The sequence below is a fragment of the Strix uralensis genome, chromosome 20, assembly GCF_047716275.1.
Source record: "Strix uralensis isolate ZFMK-TIS-50842 chromosome 20, bStrUra1, whole genome shotgun sequence".
In the NCBI taxonomy this organism is placed as follows: Eukaryota; Metazoa; Chordata; class Aves; order Strigiformes; family Strigidae; genus Strix; species Strix uralensis.
In genome coordinates this window covers 12554918-12582763 of record NC_133991.1, presented here as the reverse complement: position 1 = coordinate 12582763, position 27846 = coordinate 12554918, and the positions used below count along the sequence as shown (strand labels likewise).

The window sequence follows — 27846 nt, the reverse complement described above, 5'->3', positions numbered from 1 at the left end:
CTCACATCTAAGTTGCATCTGCTGTACTGCGGGTTCAGCTCGTGTTTTTCCATACGCTCCAACCCTGCGGACTTGGCAAATGCGGTTGCTTTCTTTGTAAACATTTTCGTACGGACTGGAAGACAGCTGACTTTGTTAAGCTTGAGGATTTCTCCTTACTGGTGACCACTGGTGAGCTGTGGGTAACAGATACGGCGTTGCCCGTGTCACTCGGTGCTCCGTGTGTCTCTTCCCGGGTCGCCTGGCGGTGGGTGAAGGCTGAGCACCGAGGGCGCGGCGTCCGTCCCCTGCTGACCCGCGAGCACCCGTCCTTTGTCACGGCCACCTCTGACCTTGCGTTTCCACTTCCCGTGGAACTAACCTTGTCCCTTCTTTATAAGCCTGTTTGACCTCGTGGAGCTGTAATACAAGTCGCTGGGTTTCAGCAAGCACGCCAGACCCTTGCAAATGTCAAAGGGATGTGCCTCTGCGGGCTTGCCATCGAGGAGAAGCCAGGTGAACCTCCGTGATCTTCTGCCTGAGCGGATCCTTGTTGTTCCTGCAAAGCCTTGAGCAGACTCTTCTGTCAGGCTTTCACTTATTAGAAAATAATTTGTGCTTGTGTATGTTACAGCGGCTTGAATGCTGATACAAGAAAGAAACAAGACTTGGAGAGTCCTGGAGCCCAGATTGCTTGAATAAACCTGGCCGTGGGTCCTCGGGGGCTCCTTGTTGTGGTGGGAATTGTAGACTCAGGCCTAGTGGGTTGAGGCACTCTGAAATTATGCTGAAGTTTAAAGTTTCAAAGGAGTTAGGTGTCAAACTTGCACTGACTTGAATTTCAGTAGGAGCTGGGTGTCTATTTTTGTCTTGTAGCAGTGGGGTTGTGGACCAAGATCCCCTTGTATTTTTATTTTGTTATTTGACTTTGAAAACACCAGCTGTGATCCTCTATACTATTATTGGCATGGATCATATGAAATTCTAATTAGCTTGGGTGAAGGGAAGTTCTGGTAATTGATTTAATATACAAATGCCCCTCTGCTTTCTTTGGTTTATGTGCTGGAAAGATTGTATTAGAAATTTTCTATTACAAGGGAGGTTTAAATGTGTTTTCAGGATTTTCTTGAAATCAAAAAGTTAAGTGCCTCTAAACTATTTAGATGAAAGGTACTATTGATATTTCACTATTTCAGATAGAAGTAGATATTATTATTATTATTATTATTATTATTATTATTATTATTATTATCATCATCATCATCTCAATGGAACCAGTCACTGGTGGCAGAATTTATGCAGTTGGAGATGACTCAACAAATCCAAATGCTCTTTGATTCAGCCAGTCGCAAAGCACAGTCCCTGTGCCATGAAAGTTACAGCCCGTGTTTTATTAGGGAGAGATATAAAGCGTTTTCATCTTCTGCGTGCAGTAGGAATTCATGGATGTAGCATCTTGTTTGTGAAATGCAGTCTGATGTTCGTGTTGCGGTCGTTCCCCACGCCTGAGACCGAAGCAGGAGCACAGCTGCTCTGGTGATGTCTAGAGTGACTGCTGAAAAGTGAACAAAGTAGGTATTAGTGCTGTCAAAAATGTATCATCTGAGGTACCTCCAGAATGGTCGGACTGTGCTACTGTCACTATGGTCATATGTTGCTGGGTGGTTTTGGTGGTGGTGAATATGTTCACCACGTTTTACACTTGATGGCCCTGGAGGGGCAGTGCACTGGGTAATAAAGTTAGTCTTTGTGGTTTCTGATAAGGTAATTCCACCATCAAATGTAGAAACTTAAAAGTCAGACTGTTGGCAAAGAGCAAAATTGAACTGCTCCAGTAATGGACGTTTCATAGTTGATATTAAAACATAAGAACACCCATACACACACACACACAATTTCATACCTTTAAACCTGGATGTATTTTGTGTGTGTTGTGAAGGGCTACCACAGCCAATGGACCTCGCAGTTTACGAGGAGTTAAACTACCTCCTCCGTCTTGTTTGTGGGTTGTCCTCCTTGGGATGGCACCTGGTGAGATGCTGCTCAGCTGTTGTCTGCGTGGAAGATCCCAAAGCTGAAAGGTATTTAACCTGCAGCTGGTTGCAGAAGTCGGTCGTCATCTTCCCTTTTCCTTCTTCAAAACATCATGGGATTTTCTTTGATTGTTACTTTCCCACAAAATGACATTTTTTCTTGGAAACATCAAAAACCCCAAGCCCACAGGGCCAGAAAGACATTTGACCTGCTCTAGTCCATATCTTTCTATAAAGGGCCATTAATTAAGCATCTTGTCTTTGAGTTCCCAGAAATTCCCTTCTGGGTTCAGGAGGTGTGTTGTCTTTGATGTTTTATGAGGTACAGCACTGGTCCTAGAGAGCTTTTTCACTTGGGAGATGCCCTGACAGATAATGTCAGAAGGACTTTGCTTTTTCAGGCTGGTGCTGTAGTCAGGGGGCTGCTCTCTTAAATCAGGACCTGTCAGATAGAAGTTTCTATTTTAGGAAATTATCCTTTGCTTTCCCCCTCCCCTTTCCTGGTCCATCTTGTATTCATCTGCAGTCCCACTCCTCTTACCATCATTTCAGTCTTCCTCCCAGTTAATTGACTTGGGAGATCATGCTAATTTTTCTTGATTGGGGCTGCCACCTTTGCTTTCTCCTAATCTAGCACGCACATATTCTCTGTTCACCTGTCTCTTCAGTTCCTAAAAGTCTGTAGGCAGATTCCTCGTGCTTCAGAGCGAAGAACCCAGGCACGTGATAGTGGTTTCTGCAACAAGTGGTTGTGTCTCTGTGGACTGACTTCATCCAGAAGGCCAGATTTTATTTCTCAGTGCTGACGTTCCTGTCAGCAGTAGGACTTCCTCTGTTTACCTGTTCAGAGCTTTTGGTCTTTCCTTCTACCTCTGTCCCTCATGCACTTCTGTTTTTTTCCCTGCATTCTTTTCTTTTGTGCTTCTTGAAAAAACAATGAAAGATTAAAAAAACCTCCGAACTCCTCAGGTAACTCCATAAGAAATACAGCAACAGTGATATTAATACCTGTTCAATCTGGGATGGGCTGTTAGTGCTAGAAATGATCTCTATTCTTCCCAGTATTTTACAGATGAGCACTGAAAAGCGTCTTTATTCAGTTTGACTGTTGCTATTATGTGGTGAGGCATTCAATAAAAGTTGTGATTTATGAGATGTGTGTGGCCGTTGTTGTTTTTTGCTCTGTCATCTATCAGGGAGAGAAAAGCCAGGCCTGATAATTCTTGGCACATAGCTTTTTCAGTTAAGAATGTCAGCTGTCAGGCTGTCAAGAGAAGTTATTTCTCTGGGTTTTTTTTTTTTAAATAGGCAGAGATCCTGCTTCTTACTGTGCTACGTTGATAAGGGAGTGCTTTCTGTATTGCTGAAAAACTGTGTCCCATGGTAAGGCCCTTAGTGTATGCCCACTTAAACTTCCAATGCTTTGTGTTTTCAGTGTGTGACAGCACTTGATTGCTTAATATAAAAATGCGTTCAGTTTCTTTTTTGCAGCTTTTATGTGGTTTTTTTTCCCCCCTTTCTCTCTTACTGAATGGAATGCTTTTTTATTTTTTTTTTCCTTCTCTGTGACTAGGTATTTTAAAAGTACTCTTTTGCAAAATATGTGCACATTAGATAATCTGCTGTTGCTTAAAAGCTCTTTCATATTTTGGGGGCTTCATGCATGCATAAAGTAGACCTAATTGAAGACAGAGGCTGTTTGTCACAAATGTGACTATAAGGATGGGGGACGAAGGGGAAGAATTATGTTAAATGCCAGGGTGATGGGTTTTTTTCCCCTTATTAGTTATTTGCAAAAATGTATCAAAAAGTCATTTTGATGCAGTGTACAATAGTATCACCACCTTGTGCTTTGCATCCTAAGTGCCTGGTTAGAGCACAGTTAGAAGCTGAAATCATTCCTCGATTAGTCCCTGGAGTCCTATATAAGTCTTTAACTCTCAGCATGTGGTCTGTGATTTAACAATGGATGAAGGATTGCTGAACTTGAGCTGAATGTATATCCTGAAATTTCAAACCTGCAACCCCTTTGCTTTCTCCTCTCCCTCTCTTCCTGGCGAAGATCCATCAAAACCTTGCCACAGCTGGCGGCGTATTTGCCTTCAGGGCAGAACTTCGGAGCTGGAAAGACTGGCAGACCGTGGTTCATAAAAATGGATAACAAATGACTATCAAAAAGAGGCAAGAAAGGTGTCTGACTGCCATACGGTTCTTGGGTGTTGCATTAGGGCTGTAAGTTCTCTTGGAGGAGAGGAGGGGGTTGGTCCTGACTTAGTGCTGTCTTCATGTTGCTGTGGGCGCAGCTTGCGATGACCTTCTTATTTTGATGATGTTAGCCTTCGTGTAAAGGGAAAGCATTTCCTATGTATTAATTCAGTCTGGACAGCTCATTTACATACTTCATATCACTTTAAAGATATGAGGCTGCAGAGATGGGATGTAAACTGCTATGAAAGATTTAGTCGTTAGCCTGTATGAACTATTTTGATGTACAGCACTGTGTGTATGGCTTAGAGATGCTCACATGGTTCATAGGTTACTTCTTACAAATATTGAAGCGGTCTTTAGCCCTGTGTCTGGCTACGCCAGTCGAGGCATGGAGCTTCTAGTCTTATGTTTAAATTTCCAGTGTAGTTAAAGATTCCTTGGGAGGAATGAAACCTCCCACGGCCCTGCCGATGGCCAGGCAGTGGCATTCAGTTCGTTTGTGGTTTGGGACTTGAAGCTGAGGTGGGTTTCTCCACTGCTAAGAGCACAGGTGACAGGGCAGGGATGTTGCTGCTTTCCTCCTGGTACTGTGTTCTCTGAATATCTTCTCCTGCGATAGAGTTTAAGCTCAAATTGCAGGAGCTAGCTCTAGAGGTCTGCAGCTCAATCCCCATGTATCAGGCAGGAGGCAGATGTTAATGGTGTTCAGATTTGGCTTGAGTCAAACTACACAAGTGGCTGTTCATGGGAAGTTGTCCCAGCTTTTCATGTCCTGCCAGACCTGGAAATCCAGTCATCTCAGTGACTTGGCCTTTTTATGTGAGATTTTTGGCAGTGTTGTAATGATCGAGGTACTTTCAAGTCTGTACGTGTATTGAGCTGTGACAGTCTTTGATATTGGCAGAGTTCTCGTACTGGGGAAGACGGTGAGGGAGCGTGTTTCCAGCCAAGCGCTTATTTTCAGTAACATTATTAGAGACCTGTTGGTATTATAGATGGGGTAAGGAGGAGTGCCCTCGTCGTCACAGGGTTGCTCTGGGTGCTGGTAAGGCACCTGTACAGCACAGCACTGTGCTCCTGAGCCTTGGTGGGGAAGGAAGAAACCAGCAGCTCCTCTTCTTACCCTTCAGCAGGTGGGAGGCTGAGCTAGTGACTGAAATGCCACAATGCAATGATTTCTTTGAGCTGTGCAGGTCTTGCAGCCCTAGGGAGAAAAAGAAATGACAGGACTGTCAACATGACAACAATTTTCTTTTAATCCACTATCTGTGCTGAATTTTGTGAGTGCTGGAACAAGGGGAGCCTTGGGTTTGGGAACAGAGAGGGGCGCAGTGCAAAAGTACCAGTGGTTTTGATGTCATGATTTGCAGGGAGTTCCTTCTCCTAACCCAGGAGTGGGCGAGTGCATCTCTGAAGCGAGACCCCCTGGGGTCAGGCAGGCTCAGAGCTGGAGACATTGGCCGGTGAGATGTTCAGATCATTCGCACGCTTGGCTGAGAGGGAGCAGGGAGTCTTTGTGAGCTCTGATGTGGTTGCTGGTGCTCTGCCTTCTGTCCTGGAGCCTCCACTTCCATGTCGTGCATTTCTTTTCCCCCAAATCCTCACTTTGGACAGGGAGCTGGGATGGGGTTATCCCGATGATCAATTGTACCATGGTTGCAACCTGGTTTGTAGCACGGAGCTGGGCAGCACGCCTCGCTGCGTCTGCTGGAGGGCTGAGGGTGAGCCTGAGCTTAGTTACATGTGCCTGAAGTTGGGCTGGGCTTAATTCCCTCTTGCTTTTGCACGTCCCCTGAGCTGCCATGGGGAGTTGGCGTGTGGTAAGCCCAAGCCCAGTGGTGCGCAGTTCAGATCGTCCCGGCGCAGCCCCACGTGGGAGTGCGGGAGTTGGCCTGTTCTGGTGGACAAAAGTCTGCCTGAACCCATCCAGGTCTTGCTGAGAGATGGTCTTGTTAAAGCCTGGGTGCTGAGTCACGCTGTGTGTTCTGCCATCCAAATGCCAATGTATAAACACATCCGTTTTCACAGAATCTCTTGCCAAGTACTTGGGTTTACAATGGTAACAGCTTTAAATAAATTCTTCCTGGAGATAACTGATTTATTAGGCTCCTACCCTTCTGAAGGCAAAGCTAGTCACAATTAACAAACAACGCAGCGCGAGGCAGTTATCATTCTGAGTAATAAATCTTTCAGTGTTGGGTACCGCTTGCTAATGGGCTTTGAAAGTAAAGCTATACGTCAGTCACGGCCGTGCCCTCAGCCTGGGCGGGCAGCGTGTGCACGTGTACCGCGGCAGCTCTCGGGGTGCCATGCTGAGGATTTCCGTTTGGTCACTCTCGCGTGTGTCGGAGGTGGATGGTGGGTCTGTGTTTGGCGAGAGGCAGCTGTGCGGTGCGGCCCCTCGCAGCCATGCCCCGGGGCTGGTGTTTGTGGGCGCTGGCGGAGCCTCGGGCTGTGCTGCGCTTCGTGGGGTCACGGCGTGTCTGCACACCTGGGTCTCAGCAGGACTTCCAGGTGTGGAAACCAGTGATCTGTTTGCTTTAGTGGCGATAGTAGTAGGAGGGCGGTGGGTCATTGGTTTCCTTATCTAATGAACGGAAGGAATGTGTCAGCTCTGGGGTTTGATGTGCTGTGGATAAATGAGCCATTTTGATGTTGCTGCCATTGTACAACAACGGCTACATAAAGTTTGAGGCAGATCAAGCTGTCCCTCATTTTTCTTTGGTTTTCCTTGGCAGCAGCTGCAGTCAGATCTACTTATTTTACTCCTGGACAAGGACTACTTTTTGCATCTAGTTCTTCAGAGGCTTTGGGGTGTGCTGGCTCTGGGGTCCCTCTGTGTGGAGGAGGTCTGGGTCCTGCTGAGGGGGAGCAGCAGCTGCTGCTGAACTTGCAGGGATGAAAGCCCCTGGCAGGCAGAGTTTGCGCTGGTGCCAGACGAGTTGGTTTAAGCACGCTGGTGATAACGGCGTTTGCCACCAGAAGAGGTGTGCTTGGCCCCTGAAAGTGTTGGGAGTGTTGCAGGGTGGTCTTAGGAAGAAGCTTGTTGGACCTGCTCCTACTGCCGGGTAGTTCACAGCCCCTGGCCCTGCTGCGCAGAGCGGGAGGATGATCTGCCAAGGAGGAGGAGCGCTCTGGAAACAAGGTGGTTGCCATCTCTTTGGTCCTTTGTCAGCTACGGAACGGTTCAGTGGTGCTCTTGGGGGGCTCAGAGTCTGTGAAAGGGAATGGCTGTGCCCTGTGAGGGGAGGCAGGGGATAGCTCTGACTGCAGATACCCGCTCTCAGGGGCGCAGCAATTGCCCTCGGTCCTTAACTGCTTCGTTTGGTTTTTATTGGTAATCCTCCCCTACTCCTTTGCCACTTCTGCTCACGCTTACCCCCTTTCCTGCCCCAGTGTCTTAATGTTAGCTCCTCTTGGAGCCTGGCATCCTTTCCTGGCTCTCAGTCTTGATGGTACACGGCTGAGAAATGAGCCCTCCAAGTTTTAGTCAGGAGTTATTGTTGTTCCCTGACGGCATCTTTGTTTGGATAAACAATTGGTCCAAGACCTGTTAGCATGGTTTCCAGCGCTGGGGAGATATTTCTTGCCGGGTTTGTAAAAATGATCTAAATGGATCCGACATCCTGGCTATAAAACATCTGTAACATTACACATTTAGTTATGTTACTAGAGACTTGAGTTCATTTTGATGGGTAGTATTTTATCTGCTACTTTTCCCCTTCTGAAAGCAAAGCTTTCTGTAGAGGAGGATTTATAGAAATATATTTCCAGCACAAAAAAAGTCATGCACATTAAGATGTTGGAGTAAAGGAGAAATAATGTCTTTTTTTGGAGGCCTTGGCTGATTTATCTCTTGCTTGGTAGTTTGGTATGACCTTCCTAGCTAGGAATAATATTTTTTTATTCTTCCTTTAATAACAATAATGTCAGTAACAATGTCTTGCGCTATTCCAGCATCTTCAAATCAGCCTTTCAGCGGGTTAGACATTTAATGAGTGAAGCCTCACAGGCTCCATTGAGCTGTGGGGATATATTTTTGTTCTTCTTTTCGTGGAAATCAAGGCACATAGCACTCGATTGTGCAACGTACTCAACCTAATGAGGCTTCCACAAATGCTGTGAGTTAAAATGTACGCTTAAATGCTGAGCCCTGCAGTCTCCAGCTGAGTTTCTCCCAAGACTCTTTGATACGTCAGCCCTACGGAGACTAAAATGACTTGCCCTGTGGTCAATAAGTGAGTAAACATCACACAAGGGAGACAAGCTCTTGTAGCTGCGAGGTGCTGCCTTCCTTTGGAAAAAGTACGAATGTTTTCTCTTGTCTTGCTTCCACTCTTCATTCTCGATGCCGCTCCTCAGGGGCCCTTTTATTCCTAGTCAAGGGTTATTTGATCCGCTTTAGAGCGACAACTATGTTGCTTTCATAATGGCTGGTGGGTTCCCTCCCTGGCAAGGGAAACATCTTTCTTTTGTGAGATGAAGGTGGGAGTACTGTAATTCTTGCAATTCACCAGCCCATTTGTGTGTGGGGAAGAGGATAAAAGAAAACGCAGCATTTCATAAAATTGTGAAAGTATTTCAACAGCAGTAATAGGCAAATCTGGACATTTTGCAAGATTTCAGTGGTCTCGCATCAGAGGAAAAGATCACCCTTGTGAAAAAGCCAAGCAGCGTGTTGCATAGACATTAGCTTGACTCAGCAGATGAAGTAAAACTTGCTCATCAGTAACTGATTGCCATGTGCATCTATATTATGTAGATGAAATTAATCAAGGCTAAGGGTTAAAGTTTTCCATTTGTTCTTTTCAGAGAAATCATCTGGAGTATGTTGGGAGGGAGGTAAATTGCTTTACACATTTCTTTCTCTTCCTGTGAATTTTTCTTGTTTTAGCAGAACATTATCTAGAATCTTAACAGAGAGCTCTCATCACTGATTTGACAGGATTATCATGAAAAATTAGTTGATACTAACTTAGAAGTATTTAAATTATGTCGTGCTTTCTGCACTGTAGAGGCAATAAACTTTTTTTTGGAGTGACCTCAGTGTTTGGAGCTGGAAGGATTTATAAACTCTTACAGAATGTGCACTTTCCTTAGTCTCTGAATTGGACTGAGCTATTTAACACTGTGTTAAACCTCCGAATACATTTGTTCCGTCTCCTTTTTGTAAGCACATGCTTAAGGAAAGGTTCATTGGCAGCACCATAAAAGCCATTCTAGCTGCAGAACCACGTGCTTTTGGGCATTTTGACAGAGCAAGCTGCCTGCATGCTAAAGGGTACGGCTGGCTGAGCAGTGTAACTGCCGCTGCGTGCTCTCCCAACTTCAGAGGTAAGTCTGGAGCCGCCAAAGGAGGAAACATGAGTTTTTGCCCGTAGGATGAGAGCACGTCCCCTGCAAATCCGTCGACGCCTTGCCCTCTGGCAGCTTGTCCAGCAGCAGTGCCTACCGATGGGAGAGGCCTGGGCAGGATCCGTGTCTGGGCCCCTGGCTGACCGCCGTGACGTGGCAGTGTGGCTTCATGGGCTTGGGCAACCCACCTGGTCGGTAGGCAGCAGCTCAGGGTCGTCTCCGAGCTTCCACGAGCCATTTGGCTTGAGGTTGGCCAGTGGGAACGTCTGCCCTTGTGCCTCAGCGCCTGGGAGCTGGCGACGCTTCGGGCAGCGGCTGCAGCTGTATGCAAATACGGCAACAATTGAAGGTACTTACTCAATTTTGCCTACTGCTTTTGCTCTAACAGACTTATAGGTTTTAATTGGGTTGGTATGACTCAAATCACAAAAATATTGTGAGGGCTGTTGGATGAGGGTTTTGAGTCAATGGGAGCTGCAGGACCTGGAAAAATTAGGCCACTTAAGTGCCTCAGTATGGATTTTGGCATCCAGCTCCAGGCACACAGCTTTTGAAATCGTTGGCCTTTGTGATCAGCTGTCCTCGGGGGCAGGCCCTCAGCCGCTCTTAATTGTGGAGCCCCACACAAATCTTGGCTTTCAGCAGCTCTGCAGCAGTGCAGCCTGTACGGGGGAGGGAGCCCGCAGTTCGGTGGAAGAAAATGCCACTGACTGCTACATCCAGCCTCTGAGCAGTGTCTGTCTTGCTGCAATACCCCTCCCGGGTTTGGGAAAGCAAGGACGGCTGCTTGCTTTCGCCTTGCATTGTTCCAGATTAAAAAATGAGGACTTGGGTATGTTTTGGAAGCTGCTTAGCTTGGTTTCCCACTTTGACCCACTTTAGTCCATCCTGCTTCACCTGTAGAGCCTTCCTCCAAATTGACCTTGAACGTGTCCTTGTAAACAGGTTCTTTCACAATTGTATGTTTTGTGGAGGACACAAGTCTTGTGGTTGTATTTTGGGTATGGCACATGATGTTTCTTTCCAGCAGACAGTATAATATAAATAGAGGAATTGATGAGCGTTGTAATGGTCAGTTAATGCTGTGTTCCCAGCAAATATTGCTGCTCTCTCTTTGAATGTGAGCTCCCTGGGCAGAACGCCATCTCTCTCTCTCTCTCTCTCTCTGTGTCTCTCTTTCTGCCTGTGCAAGGTGAAGTTTTGCCAGTAGCCTGTAGATTTAGGACCAGAGTCTTAATTGCTTCCCACTGGGACCTTTGTCCCTACATTACATGGGCATTGCAAAAATCCCACCCCTAGTACGTAGTCACATTGGGCACTGATCTCCATTTGTGGTCCTGAGATGTATTCATTTAAAAATAATTATCTTCATTTAAACTTATTAATGCAGTTTTTAAGCACTGCTGAACGGTAATCAGGCAGGCATGTTAGGTAAGTTGTCTGTGCTCAGCGAACATTCAGTTACCTTCCTTACTGTACCGTGCATGAGGAGCTAAAGCAACCAGGGGGATTTAAATAGATTTTTCTCTCTGTTCCCCCCTTCCTGCCTCTGTTCCTTGCTTCTGTAACCCATAAAAGAGTTAACTAGAGCACAGTGGAAGGGAGCAGCCCGAAGGGATATGATATAACTGGTTATAGTGAGGCTGGGGGGCTGTGATCTATTCCTGTTCTCTGGAGGGTGTGAAGTCTGGCTCTGGTGAATTTTACTGTATCTTTTGATATGAAGCTTGAAGCCAGATTTTGCTCAAAAAAATGCTGAGCTCTCACAGCTGGGGCTAATTTTCAGGAGATGGGATCTCCCATGAAGGGAGCTCTTCGTGGTGGTGCATGTCGCTGTGCCTGGAGAGCCTGGGGGGGGTCGCAGGGTGCCTGGGGGGGGCGGTATGGGGTGCTCCTGCCTGGACTGCAAACCCTTCTTCTGGGGAGGGCCCCTTCCTGGGGGCATGGCTGGGGCATGCAGATGTATTATACTGCAAATTAAAACCAAAAACGGGCTGCTGTTGCTTAACTGTACCTGTGAGTGAAGGAGGGGCTGGTCTTCCCAGGGGGGGCAAACGAGAGAGTTGAACTTGGTCGTAGTCAGGGAGATGACCAGGAAGGGCTCTGCTGGAGCCAGGCCAGACTTGCTTGTGAAACTCCAAGGATGGCTTTGGCGATTTGCTGCCAATTCAATCTGTCATACAAAAATCACTTTGTGTGTTCTGCCTCCTGCTGATACCATAGTCACCGAGGGAGAAAAATAAACCACCAGCCAAAAAGTGACCCTCCCAAAGTTAACAGCAAAGCCAAAGACAGCCAAAAACTAGGAATACAGCAGGGACTAAGTTAACAGTTTCATTTATGAATGGACTGGGAGAATACAACCCATCTGTATTTTCCACAGAAATCAAGGGAACTGATTTACCCCGCTGAGAATCTGTGTTGCTTGTTTGGATTAAAGAGCTCTTTCATTCCCGCATACCTTTCTGTAGCTTGAGTCGGTTCTCACAGGATGACATTAGCATGCACAGGGGTCAGGCACAAGGTATTTGCACCGTTTAAGTCTCGCTGAAATCCTATTTTGAATACTTAAGCATGTTGTACGTGGCATGTAAAGCCGTGCTGCCTTTGCACAGGATTGAGTTCCTCTTGCTGTGGTGGAGCTGGAGAGTCTAATATTTGCTAGCCGATGGTATGTGGTGCTCAGCAAAACGTGTCCCGCGTTTGTCAGCCGTACCGGGGTATTGGGGAAGGGGCTGGTTCCTGGAGCGTTCTCGCACTTGGTGAATGGGGAAAGGTTGGCAGTTTTCAGTCACCGTTGCCTTTTTCATCGTGGGCTTTGCATCATGTTTCAGTTTGTTTTTTAATAGCTTTTTGGAACTTGCTGTGAGGATCCCGGAGGCAAAAAAAAAAAAAATCCTGGAGAATTTTTGCTTATGGTTTGTGCTCTGCCAAAGAAGCCTAGCAATTTAGTTAACAAGATCACTTCCCCCATTACATGAGTTATTGTTGTTTTTAATTAGAAGAAATGCTGTAGTTTGAATGTACAACACAATGGGGTATAAAATGCAGTTCAGCATATATACCAAAGATGATTTTTCCAATTATAAACCTATTTAGAAGGCGGATACATTAGAAATGATGAAATGTCAAACTGCAGATTAGGTGAGCAAGCTGGAATATACGTGCACCCACACATCCACGCTATCGTACAAGAAAGAGGAAAGTGCTCTGGGAAACAGTTATATATGCATAATTAGTTTAATCTGAAATTAATGCTAATTTCAGCGATTTGCGATGCAGATTCACTATTAGTACTCTAAGTCTGCTTCCACCATATTGAGAAGTTGAGGATGCAAAGCCGTGCTGGGTTGCACCCGAGCAGAGTCCATGCACCCGTGTGCAGGGTGTTGCTGAGCCTCGTGTGTGTCGGTTTGCTGCAGCCCCTGTCTCTGCCTCTTGCCTTTGCAGAGCGGCTGCTCATTTAGAAGGTTGTCCTGTTTCAAGCAAAGACGTGATGACACCGACTATCCCGGCGTTTCTGACTCTGCTGCCGCCTACATTTGCCCAGGTTGTTTCTAATTGCGCCTGCACCTTTGCATAGCCCAGTTTCAAAGCACAAGCTTTTTACTTTGCAACGAGACCTGCCAGGGACGCACTCGGTCCCCTCTCTGCTGGCTGGCTGGGAGCGCTCATCCCTTCCAAGCTCCTAGGGCAGGGGCTCCTCACTGAAACTGGGGGGAACACAGCAGAAAGAGACTGCACAGAGAACTGGGGAAATGACCCGTAAAACCAGTACCCTGAAGTTAAACATAGACTGGGCCTTGGCTCGTCTGAAGGGAGTAGTGGATGCTTGTTGCTTGAGAGTTTGAAATTATGGGAATACTGCAAAATACTTTAGGAGCTTAAAAACCCATTTATTCATTTTTAATAGTCGTGATAATAAGACAGTTTCGGGGGGGGGTGCGGGTGTGAACCCACCAAGAAGGTGAAGAACAGAGTTGGTACATGAGTATGCGAGGATGTTAACAGCCACTGAACTGGAGGCTCTGACTTTACAAAACTGCAGTTCCTATGTTTTACCCAGATTGGTTGGTTTTAGCTCACGTAGCGTATTGACGCGTTTGTGCGGGACAGGGTTTTTGTCTCCAGAGACTGTGTCTTCAGCCTGTTGTTTAGAGAAGATTTACCAGATATGCCCCAAACTGATCCAATTCCAGCCTTAACCTTGCAAAAAAGTGGCATAAAATAGCAGACTTGTCTTGCTGAAGCAGAGTGGGTTTTTCCTGCTTCTGCACCACCTGAAGCGTTTGCTCAGTTTCAGAACACAAAGGCGAATGTATTTTTCAAAAGCCAAGCCAATAAAGAGATTGTAACCTTGAATGACTCTTCGCAGTAGTAATCACATGTGTTTTGATTAACTGCAACACTAACACAGTATACAAACAAAGCAATTCTGCAGGTACTTACAATTAACGGACTTTATAACCAGCGTTAGATCTAACTCTCCCCTGTCGATTCCTTCTGCAGCGAGAGAGAGACACCTTCAGTATACAAAAGCTCCAAACCCATTGAATATCTGCATTTTGCAGAGCCCTGCCATAGTGAATGATAGATATATTATACTGCAAATTAAAACCAAAGACATGGAGCTGGAAGTATTGTGGTTTCTAAGTGACCTAGACCTCTTGGAGTCATTCATAAAACATGGATTTGTGATTGATTCACACAAATCACTTCCTATTACCCAAACACTGCCGTTTCCCACCCCAGGCGAAGAGCAGATGGAGCTGCTGTCTGAGGGACCGAACCCAAAATGACCGCGGGCGACTCCCTTTTGCTCTGTGTGGGAGAGCCCCCACTGTAGGCAACCTCCAGAAAGCAGATTCTAAATTTACTCGCAGGAAAAGATAAAAATCTTCAGTGACTTTCGTTGGAGAGACTTCAGGCTTGGGGACTCTTAAGTTTTGGGCTTTTGTTATAATAAAATATTTTTTTATAATGAGTCTTTTTCTTAGATGTATACATAAATGTTTTTATAAAATTACAGATTTTTTTGGTTGAAGATAATGTTGCTTTGTTTTCTGAGTCAAATGAGAAATTATGATTTAAAAAAACCTTTTAATTTTTAAAAGAGGAACTCTTCAGTTGGCTCAGTTGTTCCTGCCTCTGGTCATTTGTCATCTTTAATGTTTACTAAACAGTGCTAAGTGTGCTTAATTAAATACTTTTTAACCCTCTGTTTCTCCTCCCTGAAACAAGCATGGATTTGGGGGGTGGTGGTGGAGAATATTGTATCAGATAGTAAAGAGCATCACTCACTGGGAGGAACCAGAAGCCTGTCGGTGTCGGTGCCCCGTCTCCTGCTGAGGGTACTTGGTGAGAAATAAGGTGGTCTCTCCTCCTGTGCCCTCGCAGCCGTTTGGGGCTTTTCTAGCTAACGTCAGTTTTCTCAGAACTCATGTGTGGATGAGCTTCGTCCTGGCAATTTGATGTGTTTTAAAATCTTTTTTATTGGTGATTCAGTGGCTGATCTACACAGAAGGTGTCCCTGGTGTAGCAGAATCCTTGAGTTAGTGAATACTTTTTTTTTTTAATGTCTTTGGAATGCTCTGTCAGGTTTGGCTGATACGTTTGCAAACCTTTAGCCATTAGGCTCCCAGGCTGTGCTCTGTGGGTCCGGAGCAAAGCTCCGCTCAGCTTGGCGGGAGGCCGGGAGCCCGGTGCGGAGCAGGCCCGCGGCGCCCGCTGGTTCTCACCCCGGCGAGGCCTTGGCTCCCCGCTCGCCTGCTCGGCTAACGAGAGAGGCTTTGCAGGTTGGAGCAGGAGCCGCGGGCTTGCTTTCCAGTTGGTCTGAATCCCGCTGCAGTTATCTAAAAATTGAAAATTGGTGAGGCTGTACCAGCACAGACAAGTCAGCTGCGCGCAGCGGTCTACCTGGCATTAATATTTGAGAAAGAAATGGGTGTTTCCAGCACAAACGGCAGCTCTTCTCGTCTGCCGGGGCTCTCCTAGGCGCTCCGGGGCGAAATGGGAGCGGGAAGCCTGTCGTGGCACCGCGGTGAGCGGGCTGCCTGGCTTCCCTCCGCTGCGCGCGTCCGTGTCCTTACGGGGAAAGGCCGTTTCCAAACCTGCCCCTCGGTCACAGCCGCATCTGCTGGGCTGCGGGGGGTCGTTGGCTCCGCGGAGGTGATGGGGTGAGGAAGTGACTCCTTGGGGCAAGTGTGGGGGCACACCAGTACCTGGTGCCACGGGCAAAAGGAAGGCAACGAAATCTCCTGTTGAGGCACGTCGGGATAGGAGGGATTGCCAAGGCTACACGTTACTTTTGCTCCTTTGCTGAGGGGAATATGTGTAACAAAGCAATTGAACCGTCTCTTCAGGAGAACATAGCTTGTAAAAGCAGACTTAATTTTGTGCTTCACTTTTTTTACCAAAGAGCTGATTTCTGAAACCATTTCCCATCTCGCAACACATCTCTAGGCATTAAAATGTTGTGAATTTGCTTGTCATTACCAATATTTTCTTTGACTGAAGCTATTGAAACAAAGTAGTATTTTTTTTTTTTTTTCGTTAACCTTCAATCTTGCTTCTAAAAGAAGTCGCTCTCTTTTTCTTTCTTTCTTTCTTGGTCAAATATAAAAATGATGATAATTTCAAATATTGCTTTAGAATAATTGCTTTCCTCCTGCTTTTGTATGACAACAGAAGCTTGGCCTGATCTTAAATCAGATGCTGGCAGGCAGAGGGCTCTTGACAGCCCTGCAAAATCCTTTAGTTACAAGTCGGCTTTAGCCAATTCTTTATTTGTAAATGACAATTTTCTACAGAAAAATATATGCTTGGGCTTCAATTTCGGAGTCCTAGATTGCAGCCAGGAAAAAATAATTGAATTTTTACACTGTTTTTTTCCTCTCTTTTCTTCCTAACTTAAAAAAAAAAAAAAAAAAAAAAGAAAAGAAAAAATAAAGCGAAGCTCTGTAAAGCAGGGTTAGGGGCCGTTGAAGGGAAATATCTACTCTGTTTAATTTGAATGGCAGTGGAGACAGGAGTGATGTTTAATTTGTTCTGTGCTGAGAGAATCTGGGGCTACTCCAAGCTTTTTGTTCAGTGTGTCAGTTCTGCGAGGGCTTTGCCCGCAGCCGCAAGCACGGCTCGTCACCGCAGCTCCACTTGGCCGCTGCTGGTTTTGGGAGCGCCGCTGCTCTCGGAGGGAGGGTCTGATAGGTGTGACCGGGGCCCGTGGTGTGGGGGCAGAGCCATGGGGGAGCCCCCAGCGTGTTGGGGTGGCCGTCCCACTGCGGGAGTGTGGTGACCCTCAGTGCTGGGCTGCAGCTTGCGACCTTCGGTGACAATCATAAAATGCATCTCGTTTTTAGTGAAAAAATAAAAAAGTGAGAGAAATCCAGGCTCTGCACTGAGCAGCTGCAGCAGTCGTGTCTCAGGCCGACTGCCCGGTGTTGTTCCCTTTGCATTGCTTCAGTGTTCCCTGGCTGTTATTTAACCAGGCAAGTCCCAATTCTGGAGCGAAGGGGCATTTTTTCCCTTCAGTCTTTCTGAGTTGGCTGCTTCAGCCAGTTTCTGTCACACAGAAAACAAACTCAAGTGTTTCAATACATGAATTTTATTGATGTGTTTGTTGGTTTCTTGAGTTAACATGCAGTGTTGACTCTCAGACGTCTCTCTGTGGTGGGGTTGGGTGCTAATTAGTTGTCTCCAGTTGTAAGTCGGGACGTTTCCCTCTGTCCGAGCGTCTGGGGATGACGCCTGCCCCCTCGGAGCGTGCTGACAGCTCTGTCTGGGCTCTCCCTTGATTTAGGTTGGCCCACAAGGGTCAAGTGGTTTGGGATCAGCCCGCCAACGACACCAGTTTCCCCTGCTGCCCTTGGGGTTTGGGTCCCTGGGCTGGATCCTGCGTTGCAGGTCATGGATGACGGGTTATCTGATAGTGGGGTCTCCAGGGAGAACAGCACCGTCCCTTCGCCTTCCCCTTGGACCAACCTCCGGTGCCTGTGGGTCAGCAAACAGAGCTGGGTGCTCAGCTGGGGTCTTGGGGAACACGAAGGGGTTTCTGAAGGGCCTGATCCAGCCCCTGGTCAGGGATACTGGCAGCATTTCAGCTGAAATGTGTTTGTGGCAGCTAGAGGATTGCATCGGTAGCTCTTGCTGTCTTTCGTCATATGATTATTTTTAAAGTAACTGTGCAAGTTCCTTTTAAACCGACCCACAGAAACTTAATAACACATCTTTTCGATTTGATGCAATTACCTTTTGTCTGCCAAAGAGCATGCACTCTGTCTTTAGGAAGAAAGGGGGGGGGAAATGGCACGTCTTTTTTGAGACAGTAGCTATAAGGATATGACACTTGGACTCCTTTTTCACTTATATTTGCATTGAGAAGCACAATAAAAATCATTTATTAAAAAAAAATATCCGGGGGCTAGAGTTGTTATTGAGTGTCTTTACTCAGCCATTTCTCAAATAAAAACAAAACAAGACAAAGAAAAAAAGAAGTATCTAATCAAATAGAATCTGAATTGCTTTTGTAAAGAAGTATTCTCATTAACTGGGTTAGGGATGGCATCTGAAGAATATGTCTTTTTTCCACATATTGTTTGAAATAATCTGGTTAAACCGTATGCTTGTCTTGTAATTTCTTACAGATGGTCACAAGAACAAAGAAAATATTTGTAGGTGGATTATCGGCTAATACAGTAGTGGAAGACGTAAAGCAATACTTTGAACAGTTTGGCAAGGTAAGTTCCTGCCCAAGTGAGCACCACATATTTTGAATTCTTTTTTTTTTTTTTTTTTTGTTTCTTCTTAAAGTGTGTTTTGAAAAGCAAAAGTGCGATGAGGCCTATGCTCAAAGGAGGGCCACATTTTTTGCCTTTCTGTGTAATTTCTCAAAGCCTCTGGAATCGCTTCTGGAATTCCTTTTTCTGTTTGTTGCATGTGTATGTGTACAACATTGCCACCACTGTTTACTTTCATTAAAGAAAAAAGAATAATTGGGAGGTGAATTTGTGTATGTTCAGGAAGAATTTGACCCTTAGCTGAATGATTACACAGTTGTCTTCTCCATAAAATCAGCCTTCTGTTTACCTCTGATTCCAGTGGCAAAAGGAGCAGATAGACATATTTGAGAGAGCTCATTAAGCTGTGAAAATGCCTGAAGGAACCATGTGAATAGCAAGAGTAATATGGAAGTCACTAGAATATCCATTTAATTTCTTATTAAAAAGTCCTTATGCAAGATCCTGTAGAAATATATTTAGACTCCTGACATCATTAAAAAAACCCAACAAAAACAACCCCCCAAAACCCCAGAAACCCAAAACCAAAAATGCACCACGTTTACGCACAGGAGGAAACCTGAACCTTGTCAGAATAGTCTTTTCCATGATGGACCAGCTGAAAGCCCCCAGTCCAGGCTTTGGCTGGAGCTTAGTGCCACCAACTTCCACAGAGCTTCCCAGGTCCCCAGAGTGTCTGGCTGCTCGGTCAGGAGTTGCTGAGGTGAAGAGCTCACAGAGCCGTCTGCTTTGAGAGCAGTTTGTGGTACCACCTTCCGTGGAGACTCCTGCCAGCCCCCCCGGCCATGGGGCTCCATACAGCTCGCTTCCTGCCTTTTGGAGTGCATCAACTGATGATTTAGATGCATAATTGCATGAGGACGCAGCAGGATGTCCCAAAGCAAAGCAGCTCCCATTCCTTGTCGTTAGTTTATGTTTCTTTTATCTGCCCTGAAAAGCCTTGGCCAGGCAGTACTTTGTGGAGGGCTGAGGAGGGAAGTTTATAAATTGTTCCTATGCTGGATTGATAGTTGTTTTGCAAACCATTCATTTTATTTTCAATAATAATCTTCGATTCCGGCAGGATGTTTACAGCCTGCTGAGCCTTTTATTGAAGGATTACATGAGCTTTTGGATGTTTCTTCTGTAGTTACTTCTAATTGCAGAACTCTAACCTGTATTTTTGAAGTTAATAATAGTTTCAGTATAAGTGCTTTGCATATTGTCTGGATGCTGTCTTAATATAGTCTTTTTAATTTCACCATCTGGTAGTTTCATGCTTGCAATTTTACAGTCCCTGAGAATGCAGACAACTAGGCTGCGTTTTTCGGTAGTGACTGGTGATTCGGGATGCTTCAGTTCTGCTTTCGTGCTCTGCCTATCTTGAGTGAGATAGCTTAAGAGAGGTCTGGCTTTCCAAAGGCAATACTTTTGGAAAATCAAATATTTTTTTTTTTTCAAGTGTCTTAATTTGAGGGCTAAAAAATTAAGGTGCTGAAAATAACGGCGCAAGTTGCGTTCAAGTCTGGAACCCGTTCCTCTGGCAGAGGTGGTGTCCTGCCGAGGCCGCGTGGTCCAGTTGGACTCGGGCTCACGGGGCTTGTTGCTTGTGATACCAGGTGGCCTTTTCCAGTTGCATCCCTGTTTCACGCTTCCCTGTTCTAGCTTATGGAAAGGAGATGAGTTTGAAGTCGGTGGCGTTTTGGAGGAGAGGCTTCTTGGCTGTGTCGCAGTGACTCGACCTTGCACGCAGGTTTTCAAGGTCTCTCTGCTGCACTTTGCTGTTCATCAGCTGAGACACTGTGGTTTGTGGGGTGTTCTGAGGGGGTTCTCCCCAAGGCTCTAGTGGTGAGAAGATGCAGAGCTAGTTAACGACCCTAGGAAGTGGAGGCTTGTGGTCCAGCTGAATGAGAAGACTCGTTAATATGCTGGTTCGGATGTGGTGACCCAGGACTGGCCCTGTGGGACCTTGTAGGAGCAGCTTCCTTCTCCATTCCGCTTCCCCAGCTTTCCTGGACTTGCTTGCTCAGATTGCAAGCTCTTCGTGGCAGGGACTGGTGACACTTAGTGCACAAGCCATTGCAGCGCAAACAGTGCATGGTGATTGATTGGCAAGGTTTGCTTTTGCTTAGTGCCTTCTTAAAATAAAGAAAATTGCATTACATAATCAATGTGTAGAGGAGCCGCCCATATTTGATAAGAGCATCTCAGGTGACTTGCTCTTTGAAATGCTGAGCTTATTTATTGGTGTGGAAAAAATTGCTTACCTACTGCTGTGATTCTTGAAATCCTGTTTGTACTTGCTGCAGAGAAGAACTGTGCAACCAGGGGAGGTTGTTTTGGTAACTGGAGGTAGCTCTCAAAATACACGACGTGGTTAGAACAGCTCCGAGCTTTGGGGCCGGGCAGGCTCGCTCATTTAACTGGAGTTGGCAGGCAAGGGCCTAAAGTGTTGAATTTGAAACTGCAGCTTTTTGAAAAGTAAATGCCAGAACCTTTTTCTCCAATAAAGAGAAGACTGCTTTAATAAACCCTCTTCCCTGACTTCACCAGTGAAAATGCCTGCCCTTTAGAGTACCAAACTACGTGGTAATGATAACTCCTGAGACTTTGATCATGAAATTTCTGATAGCGATTATTTTTTTCTTTCTGTAAAGCCCAGGATCTGTAGGAGTCTCAGCTTTCATTTTGCGAAGACGGGCATCCCTAGTTGCTGTAAGCTGCAGAGGAAGACTGGGAAAAATTACCTGAGAGAAGCCAAAAGGTTTAACAGAACGGGCACGAAGCAGTAATTAACAGCCTCATGATTGCTGAATGCTTAGAGCTGGTGATGCTGAACCTGTGCACGTACCATTGTTGTGGGGCTCCCCAGAGAGGCGCGGGGGGGGGTCCAGGTGCCGAGGAGGGGGGTCTGGGTGCTGAGGGCGGGTGGCTGTGGTGCAGGCAGGCAGGGAGCGTGGCCCAGCACCTCCAGTAAGGGCAGCGTTGGGCCCAAGGCCGGCAGCCCTGGGAGGCATTTCTGAGCGAGAGTTTGGGGTTGAGGCTTCTCCTTCCAGTGGTTTCAGGGAGCGGGATCCACAGGAGGACGTGAGGTGGCTCAGCCAGGGAAAAAACCTCCAAACTGAGCCATAACCATTTACAATCAGAAGGGGGGGAAAAAAAAAAGCCATTGTCTTACTACCTAATCCTGGTAGTCTAATGCAGTTGTTTCTGTGATCCTCTGTTATTTCAGTCAAAGATGTTTCAAACATTCTTGCAAACAAAATAAATTCACCGGCCGTGTTAACCCATCCAGGGTCTGCAGCGTTGCCCTTGTGTGTGAAAAGCTGGCTGTTAAGACCAAGTTTTAAAAGAATTTAAATGAGAAAGTGCTAGAAGTGAGATCCAAAAGGGAGAGCGATGGGGCTGCGCTTTCTTCCCCTCTGGAGGGGCCACAAGTGCCCTGAGCCATCAGCAGGGCTGTGGCTGCAGATTTACCTGTTTTATGGCTTTCTGGAAGCGTAAGCAAGGTTGTGCTTTCTGAGATCAGGACAGGTTGGAGTCTTTAAGGCTTCTGGTGTCATTTAAAAAAGGAAAAATAAAAGAAGCAACAGCCTCTTGAAGCCTCACCCAGAGGACTGGGACCAGCAGAAGAAAGCCCCCAAACGCTCATGATTTGCACTTCTCTCAGGACGTGCACGTTCTGCACCTTTTAAGCTGCAAGTGACTGATGATAAGGGACTTCTTAGGGTTCGTTTTTTACTAGGTAATGCTCCCTTTATAGAGCTCCTGTGAAAGTAGTGTAGTCCTTATTTTGCGACTTGCAATTATACTTCACATGGCGAACTGTGTAATTAGTTTGGAAGACTTATGCCTAGTCATTGGTTTATCCTAATCGGCTTTGGCTTTTCCCAACAACAAAGTGAGCTTATTTTCCTAAGCTGAAACAACTCTGCTCCCTTTGTTCCTCTCTTTTATTGTCTCATTCCTTTCATTCTGTTTTACTGCCAAAGTTTTGTTTCATTAGGCCTACAAGTCATTTCCAATCCAGTGGGCTGCTACAATAAGGCCTTTATAACTCAGCTGCCCTGGTTCCCATGTCCCTTCTGGTCTGGAGCCAGGACTTGCTGTTTGACATGGGATTTTAACCCTTTCGGTGCTCCAGCTGCCAGTCCCCCCCTCCACGCTGAGGCTGCCCTGGTGGGGTGTGAGCCAGGCTCGGGACGGGGGTTGGAGGGGAGGCCTGATGAGCTTACGAAGCCAAACGATTGCGTGCAGGCATTAATTGATACGTTAATGTGGTTGGGCTCCAGCTACACTTTCTGGCCCAATTATCGAAACAGAATTCTGAGTAAAAATCTTCTTACTGAAATACTGTAATCGGTCTTGGTGGGAACAGTCCTTTGAATGAAAAGGCTACTGTGTCCCGCCAGCCCCTGTTTCCAGCATGGTGGGAACAGAGTTATGTTAAAGGTACGTTTCAGTTGTCTCGAGCTATTAGATCAGCCCATACATGACTGTTCTTGTAGAAAAATCAGGTTTTCTTGTGTGGGAGAGAATACATTTAAATTTATACTTTTTTGAAAAAGAATGGTGATTTTTTTAAAGGTGTGTGAAATAGTTTTGTGGAAAACAATATTTTTACATATTGTTATTTCAAACTGCTAGAAAAGCAGTGCTTGTGTTGGTGGCCCCAGCGGTTTTACTACTTAAAATCTCAAAGTAGGAGCACTGGCTCTACATTTTTTCATTCGCAGCAATCCTAAAATCACTTCTGGGGAAGGGGACTGTGGCATTTGCTTTTTATTTCAAATTTTCAGATGAAGTTGGGCATTAATTTTGTTTTCTGTTCTGGCTTGCCACGAGGTCCCTCCGACAAATCATAGGCATGTTTCAACTTTGCCTGGAATATGTTGTTTCCTCAAGGATGGTTTTGAAGATTTGGAAATTTTGAAGCAAGACAGGATTTCTGATTTACCTCTCTGGATCCGAAATGTTTTGTATAGTCACTCGTTATTTCCTGTGAAGTGCAGAACAGACCGGTGGAATAATAATACCTAGCTTCTGGTGTTGGTTTTTTTGCCATGAAACTGTGGAGCTTTTGAAAGCTTATAATTTTCTCATGTCTGCCTTCTGTAGCCATGACTTACTGTCTAGTGGCAGTTAAGCAAGTGAGAGGAGAGTAACTCCTCCAAGGCCGTCTTTGCTCCAGGCACACCTTCGCAGAGCTGTAGTGCTGTCTTGCAAGAAAACGAAAACTGAAAGCAGTGAGGCTGCAGACAGCAAAATGTGAGAATGAGAATTTCCTTCTTTGGTTGTACAATGTCGTGCATTATAACACAGACGGCAATGCAAATAATGACCAGTTCAGCCTTCAAAAAAATAATCTTTTGTAATGAAGTCCCTCTGCTTTCTCTGTGTAAGTGTGCTGGGAGGGGGGAGAAGGAAGGAGGTGTGATCCACACTGAGGGTTTCAGCCTAATCGGGTGGTTTACATAACTTGCTTCCTACATGCTTTCCTCTCTGACAGCTGTGAAAATATAAATCAAGAAAACATGAGAGAAAACTCCTCCTTGTTTGGCAAGGCTGTCTGGGTGTGAACGAGTTAATGCGCCGTTGTAGTATTAAGCACTCCAGTGGTTTACTTTTCCCTGAGACCTTGAGTATGGCCTCTGAAGATGTTATTACAATAGAGTTGTTAGCATGAGAAAAGGTGGTTTTCTCGCCATGGGTTCATTTGGGGGGGATTTGGAAATCTGTGTGGAGCTGGGGCTAAGGCCAGAGTCAGGAGGTGCGAGGAATTTTACTTGTATGAAAGTGAAAGCTTAGTTAATTTAGACTTGGCATACAGTTTGAATTGTATTGTTACATCTGTTGGACATTGATATGTAGATTTAATGGTCAATAGGATACATGCATGGTCTATTCTTAAAGTATTTGCTTTGCAGAAAAGTCATTTTTTTGGTTTGACAAGTTCTTAGCCTTTCATATTTTTCAGCACTGTATTTCCAAATTCAATATTTGTGAAATCATATCATTTTATGAAACAAAGGGACAGGTTTGGACTCTTATTTATATTCTAGTTTGTAGTAGCCGGGGTGCCCAAAACATTTGTAATATGCAGTAAAATAGAGGATGCGTTGGCATTTTTTTTAACGGCTGCTAACCTCACTGTTCCTTTCCAAAGTGATTCTGAGCTCTAGACCTGGTGTGGAATAGCTTCTGGCTCATTATATTCTTCTTACTGAGTTACCTGGGCGTACTTTGGGAGAAGTTGCTTAATTTAAATCGTTGCACCTCCTTAAAACAGAACGAGCAATAGATAAATACGTCATCGTTTGCAGCTTCTGCTAAGTTTGGGACAATGAAAAACAAAATTTCTGGGAGCTATTCTGTTACAGTAGCGTGGATCAGCATTCAGCCTTGTTCACGCTGCTGCCTCTGCCCTTCACTTGTGCTTCAAAGTTCCAGTATTTCTGGATTTCCTTGTTTGAATGTTATGTCCGTGATATTCCAAAGGATAATGAACATTCCTTTAAATTTTTGCTTTGGCGTGTGACCAAGGGATCTGAGATACAGGGGTCCCTCATGGCCTAAAGCGCTTTTTATTACTTCTTGTCCCTCCCACGTGTGCTTTTTTTTTTTAAAAACTAAGAAACTTGATCGTTGCTTAAAAAGAAGTCAATGTTTTCATTCTGTCAATGAAAAGTAGTACACAGGAAGTCAGTTTTTAGGTGGTCTGTAATAAGACACATGCTTTGTGGAAGTGGTTTTCTTATAAATTAGATGTTGGTTTCTACCTGGATTTTATGAAAAGAGGAAATGTTAAGACAGGATTTGTGGGCAAGAGGGCTGTATCAGAACTCAGCAGAAGTTTGAAGTACAATTTTATTTCCTTTTCTGCGCTGGTTAAATGAAATGGCAAGGAAGCTTTCGTGCTGTAGCGCCGTAACCGTGTGGGGTTGGGTAATTGTGGTGGAGAGTTGGGCCCCGAGCATCTGTCTTCTGTTTCCCACTGTGCCACCCACTTGCTGTCTGACTTTGGGCAAGCTGTTTTATCTCACCTTACATTTCCTTGCCTTTCTTACTTCGTAAGCTCTGAAGGGCATGGGAAACGTAAATATGCCAACACTCGTGTCACTCACAGCCTTCATCAGTATGGGCTGGCTACAGCCCGGGGAAGTCGCCCTGGCAGCTGTGCAGGGGGCTGCGGCCGCACCAGTGCTCCCAGACCCCGTACTGGTGCTCCCAGCACGCGTACTGGTGCTCTGGGCACTCGCACCGTGCCAGTGTCTGCACTCGGCTGCTGCCGCGGAGCAGCTCTGCCCCGGGTACCGCTTCAGCATCCTTGGAGCCATCAGGGCAGGGCCTGCATCCTTGGTTTAAAATGTACTTACTTGAAGTCAGCTCTGCTATAGCCTTTGATTTTTTTTCTTTGGTATAAAGTTATGGCTAGTGCCCTGTATTCTGTCTCACATACTTTAGTAATAGTAGAGGAGCAGTGTTGATCCTGAGCTTGCAGAGTGTGATATGCCGTTGGCGGCCCAGAATCATACCAAGGGCCCAAATGAAATCAGTAATTAACTAGGAGCTGTGTTTGGGGACAAAAAAGTTGTAAGAAAATATTCATGTTTCCTCCTCCAACATGTCTGCAAATGTTTGTTTGTAGTGTCTTTGTGTTAGTTTTGCAACTGAGCCAAACCCATGAAGATGACCTGTATCTTTTCTGAGACCCCAAGAAACTCAGTTTTGTTTTTCACCCCCTGCTTTTATTTTACACAAACACAATAAGCTGTATAACATACCTAATGAAGTTAGCTAACCATGTCTGGTAGCATGTTTAAATTATCCCTGGAGTGTTCCTGGATTCAGCCCCAGGGTGGCTGAGTGGGATTGTAGGTGTAGAACTTCTCTGGAAGGCGATGGTTTGGTTTTGCTGTGCTGGGGGGGCAGCTCGGAGCCCCAGTTTCGGAGCAGGGCCCATCGGGCTGGCTGCTGTGCAGAAAAACAACAGCAACATGACCCCTGGCCCAGCAAGCTGCATCAAAAGCAAAAGATAGTGGCGTTAAACCACGGCAATGGGAGTCAGGTAGAGTTTTCTGATAGACATCTCCAATATCGTGAAATTGCATCAGATTCCTCTTTGGCACTTGTCTTGAAGTGCAGCCTCCGGGACATGCCAGGAAGTTATTTATAATGTAGGCACTGCTCCTGACATCCATCGAAGTGATAACCTGGGTCCAGAACATTACTTCTAGTCTTTGAGTAGCTACAACGGAGGGTGCCAAAGCTTTGCCCTGGGAAAACTCATGTTTTAACATCAGTTCTCTAATGAAAAAATAGCAGCAGTTATTCAAAACTGTATGGTGTAATTGAAGCTTGCACTGTACTGCTCAGGAATTTGGGGTAGGCTCATCAGCTGAAGTGAGCTAGTTAAAACATAACTGATTGGAGAGTAAGCGTTTGGTCATTGTCATCGTACTACGTAATAAATACACCCGTATCGAGCGATAGGATGTGAAGAGTGAGGATTTCTTAAATGCAGCTCTGAGTCTGGACCCTGAAGAAAAGGGCTTTTAAAAGTATCCATGAGGAACTTCTTATAAACTGTTCCAAATGTGGCAAAAGAGCACACGTTGCTGGCAAGAGGTGTAATAACATTTTTTCCACATGGAAACGGATGGCCCTCCATGGTCACTCGTGACCTGCTCCCGGCCCCGCGCCTGCGGAGCTCGCTGTGCTCCCAGGAATGAAGCCGTGTGCTCATCAGCTCCCCGCCGAGCGCTTCTCCCAGCCCCGTCTGCCTTTCACCCAGCTGTGCAGCGGTGAGGAAATGCCTGGCTTGATCTGCAGCTGGATTTTTAAAAACTTCCATTCTTCTGATGGAAGAATTTGGTTTTGAAGTGGAGGGTTCTGCGCAGAGCCTGGTGGTTCTCGTTATGTTTGTGTGCTTGTTCTTTCTTCTTTATTTGTATGATTTTCCATCAGGGTGCTAAAAATCCACAAGACAATTTTCAGTCAGTCCTAGAGGTGAAATAACCGAGCTTTGTTCACACATGCAATATTGAGGTACAACCAGTTTAATTAAACTTACGCTAATTCTGCAGAGCTAGAATATGAAATTCATTTGATGTCCATCTTACACATGTATATCTCTCTTAGGAGAACTTAGGGTTTTATTTTCTGGGGAAAAAAGGTGCATGAGCATATTTTGGTAGAAGTGGAGTGGTAGCTGAGCACGGCGGGTTGGTCAGCCTCAGTCCCCTCGATAATCGTCACCACTGGGGAACGTGTGGCAGCCCCGAGAGGGAGAGATGTGTGTAGCTGAACTCTGTGTGTGGTGCAGTATATGTATTTATAAATACAACTTCAGAAATGGGGACAAGGGCAAAGTAGCTCAAATGAAGAGCCAATTAAGATAATCTAAGCAGAATGAGGATTAACTGCCTCTTAATGTGAAGGATAACTAAAATGCATGTGGCCAGTTCAGATCAAACCAGCGTCGTCCCTGTCAGGGC

At 45.7% G+C, this 27846-nt stretch overlaps 1 protein-coding gene across 26 annotated transcripts in view; it reads left to right on the top strand.

Moving 5' to 3' along the window:
* Positions 1–27846, top strand: part of MSI2 (musashi RNA binding protein 2) — a 255858-nt gene that overhangs the window by 68769 nt on the left and 159243 nt on the right. For all 26 annotated transcript variants that reach the window (XR_012631757.1, XR_012631754.1, XR_012631755.1 and 23 more), the window contains exon 6: positions 18218–18310. Coding sequence is in view for 21 of the 26 variants with exons in the window: in XM_074890669.1 (XP_074746770.1) it covers positions 18218–18310 (93 nt within the window). In the remaining 5 variants the exon portion in view is untranslated. The remainder of the gene's footprint in view (positions 1–18217; positions 18311–27846) is intronic.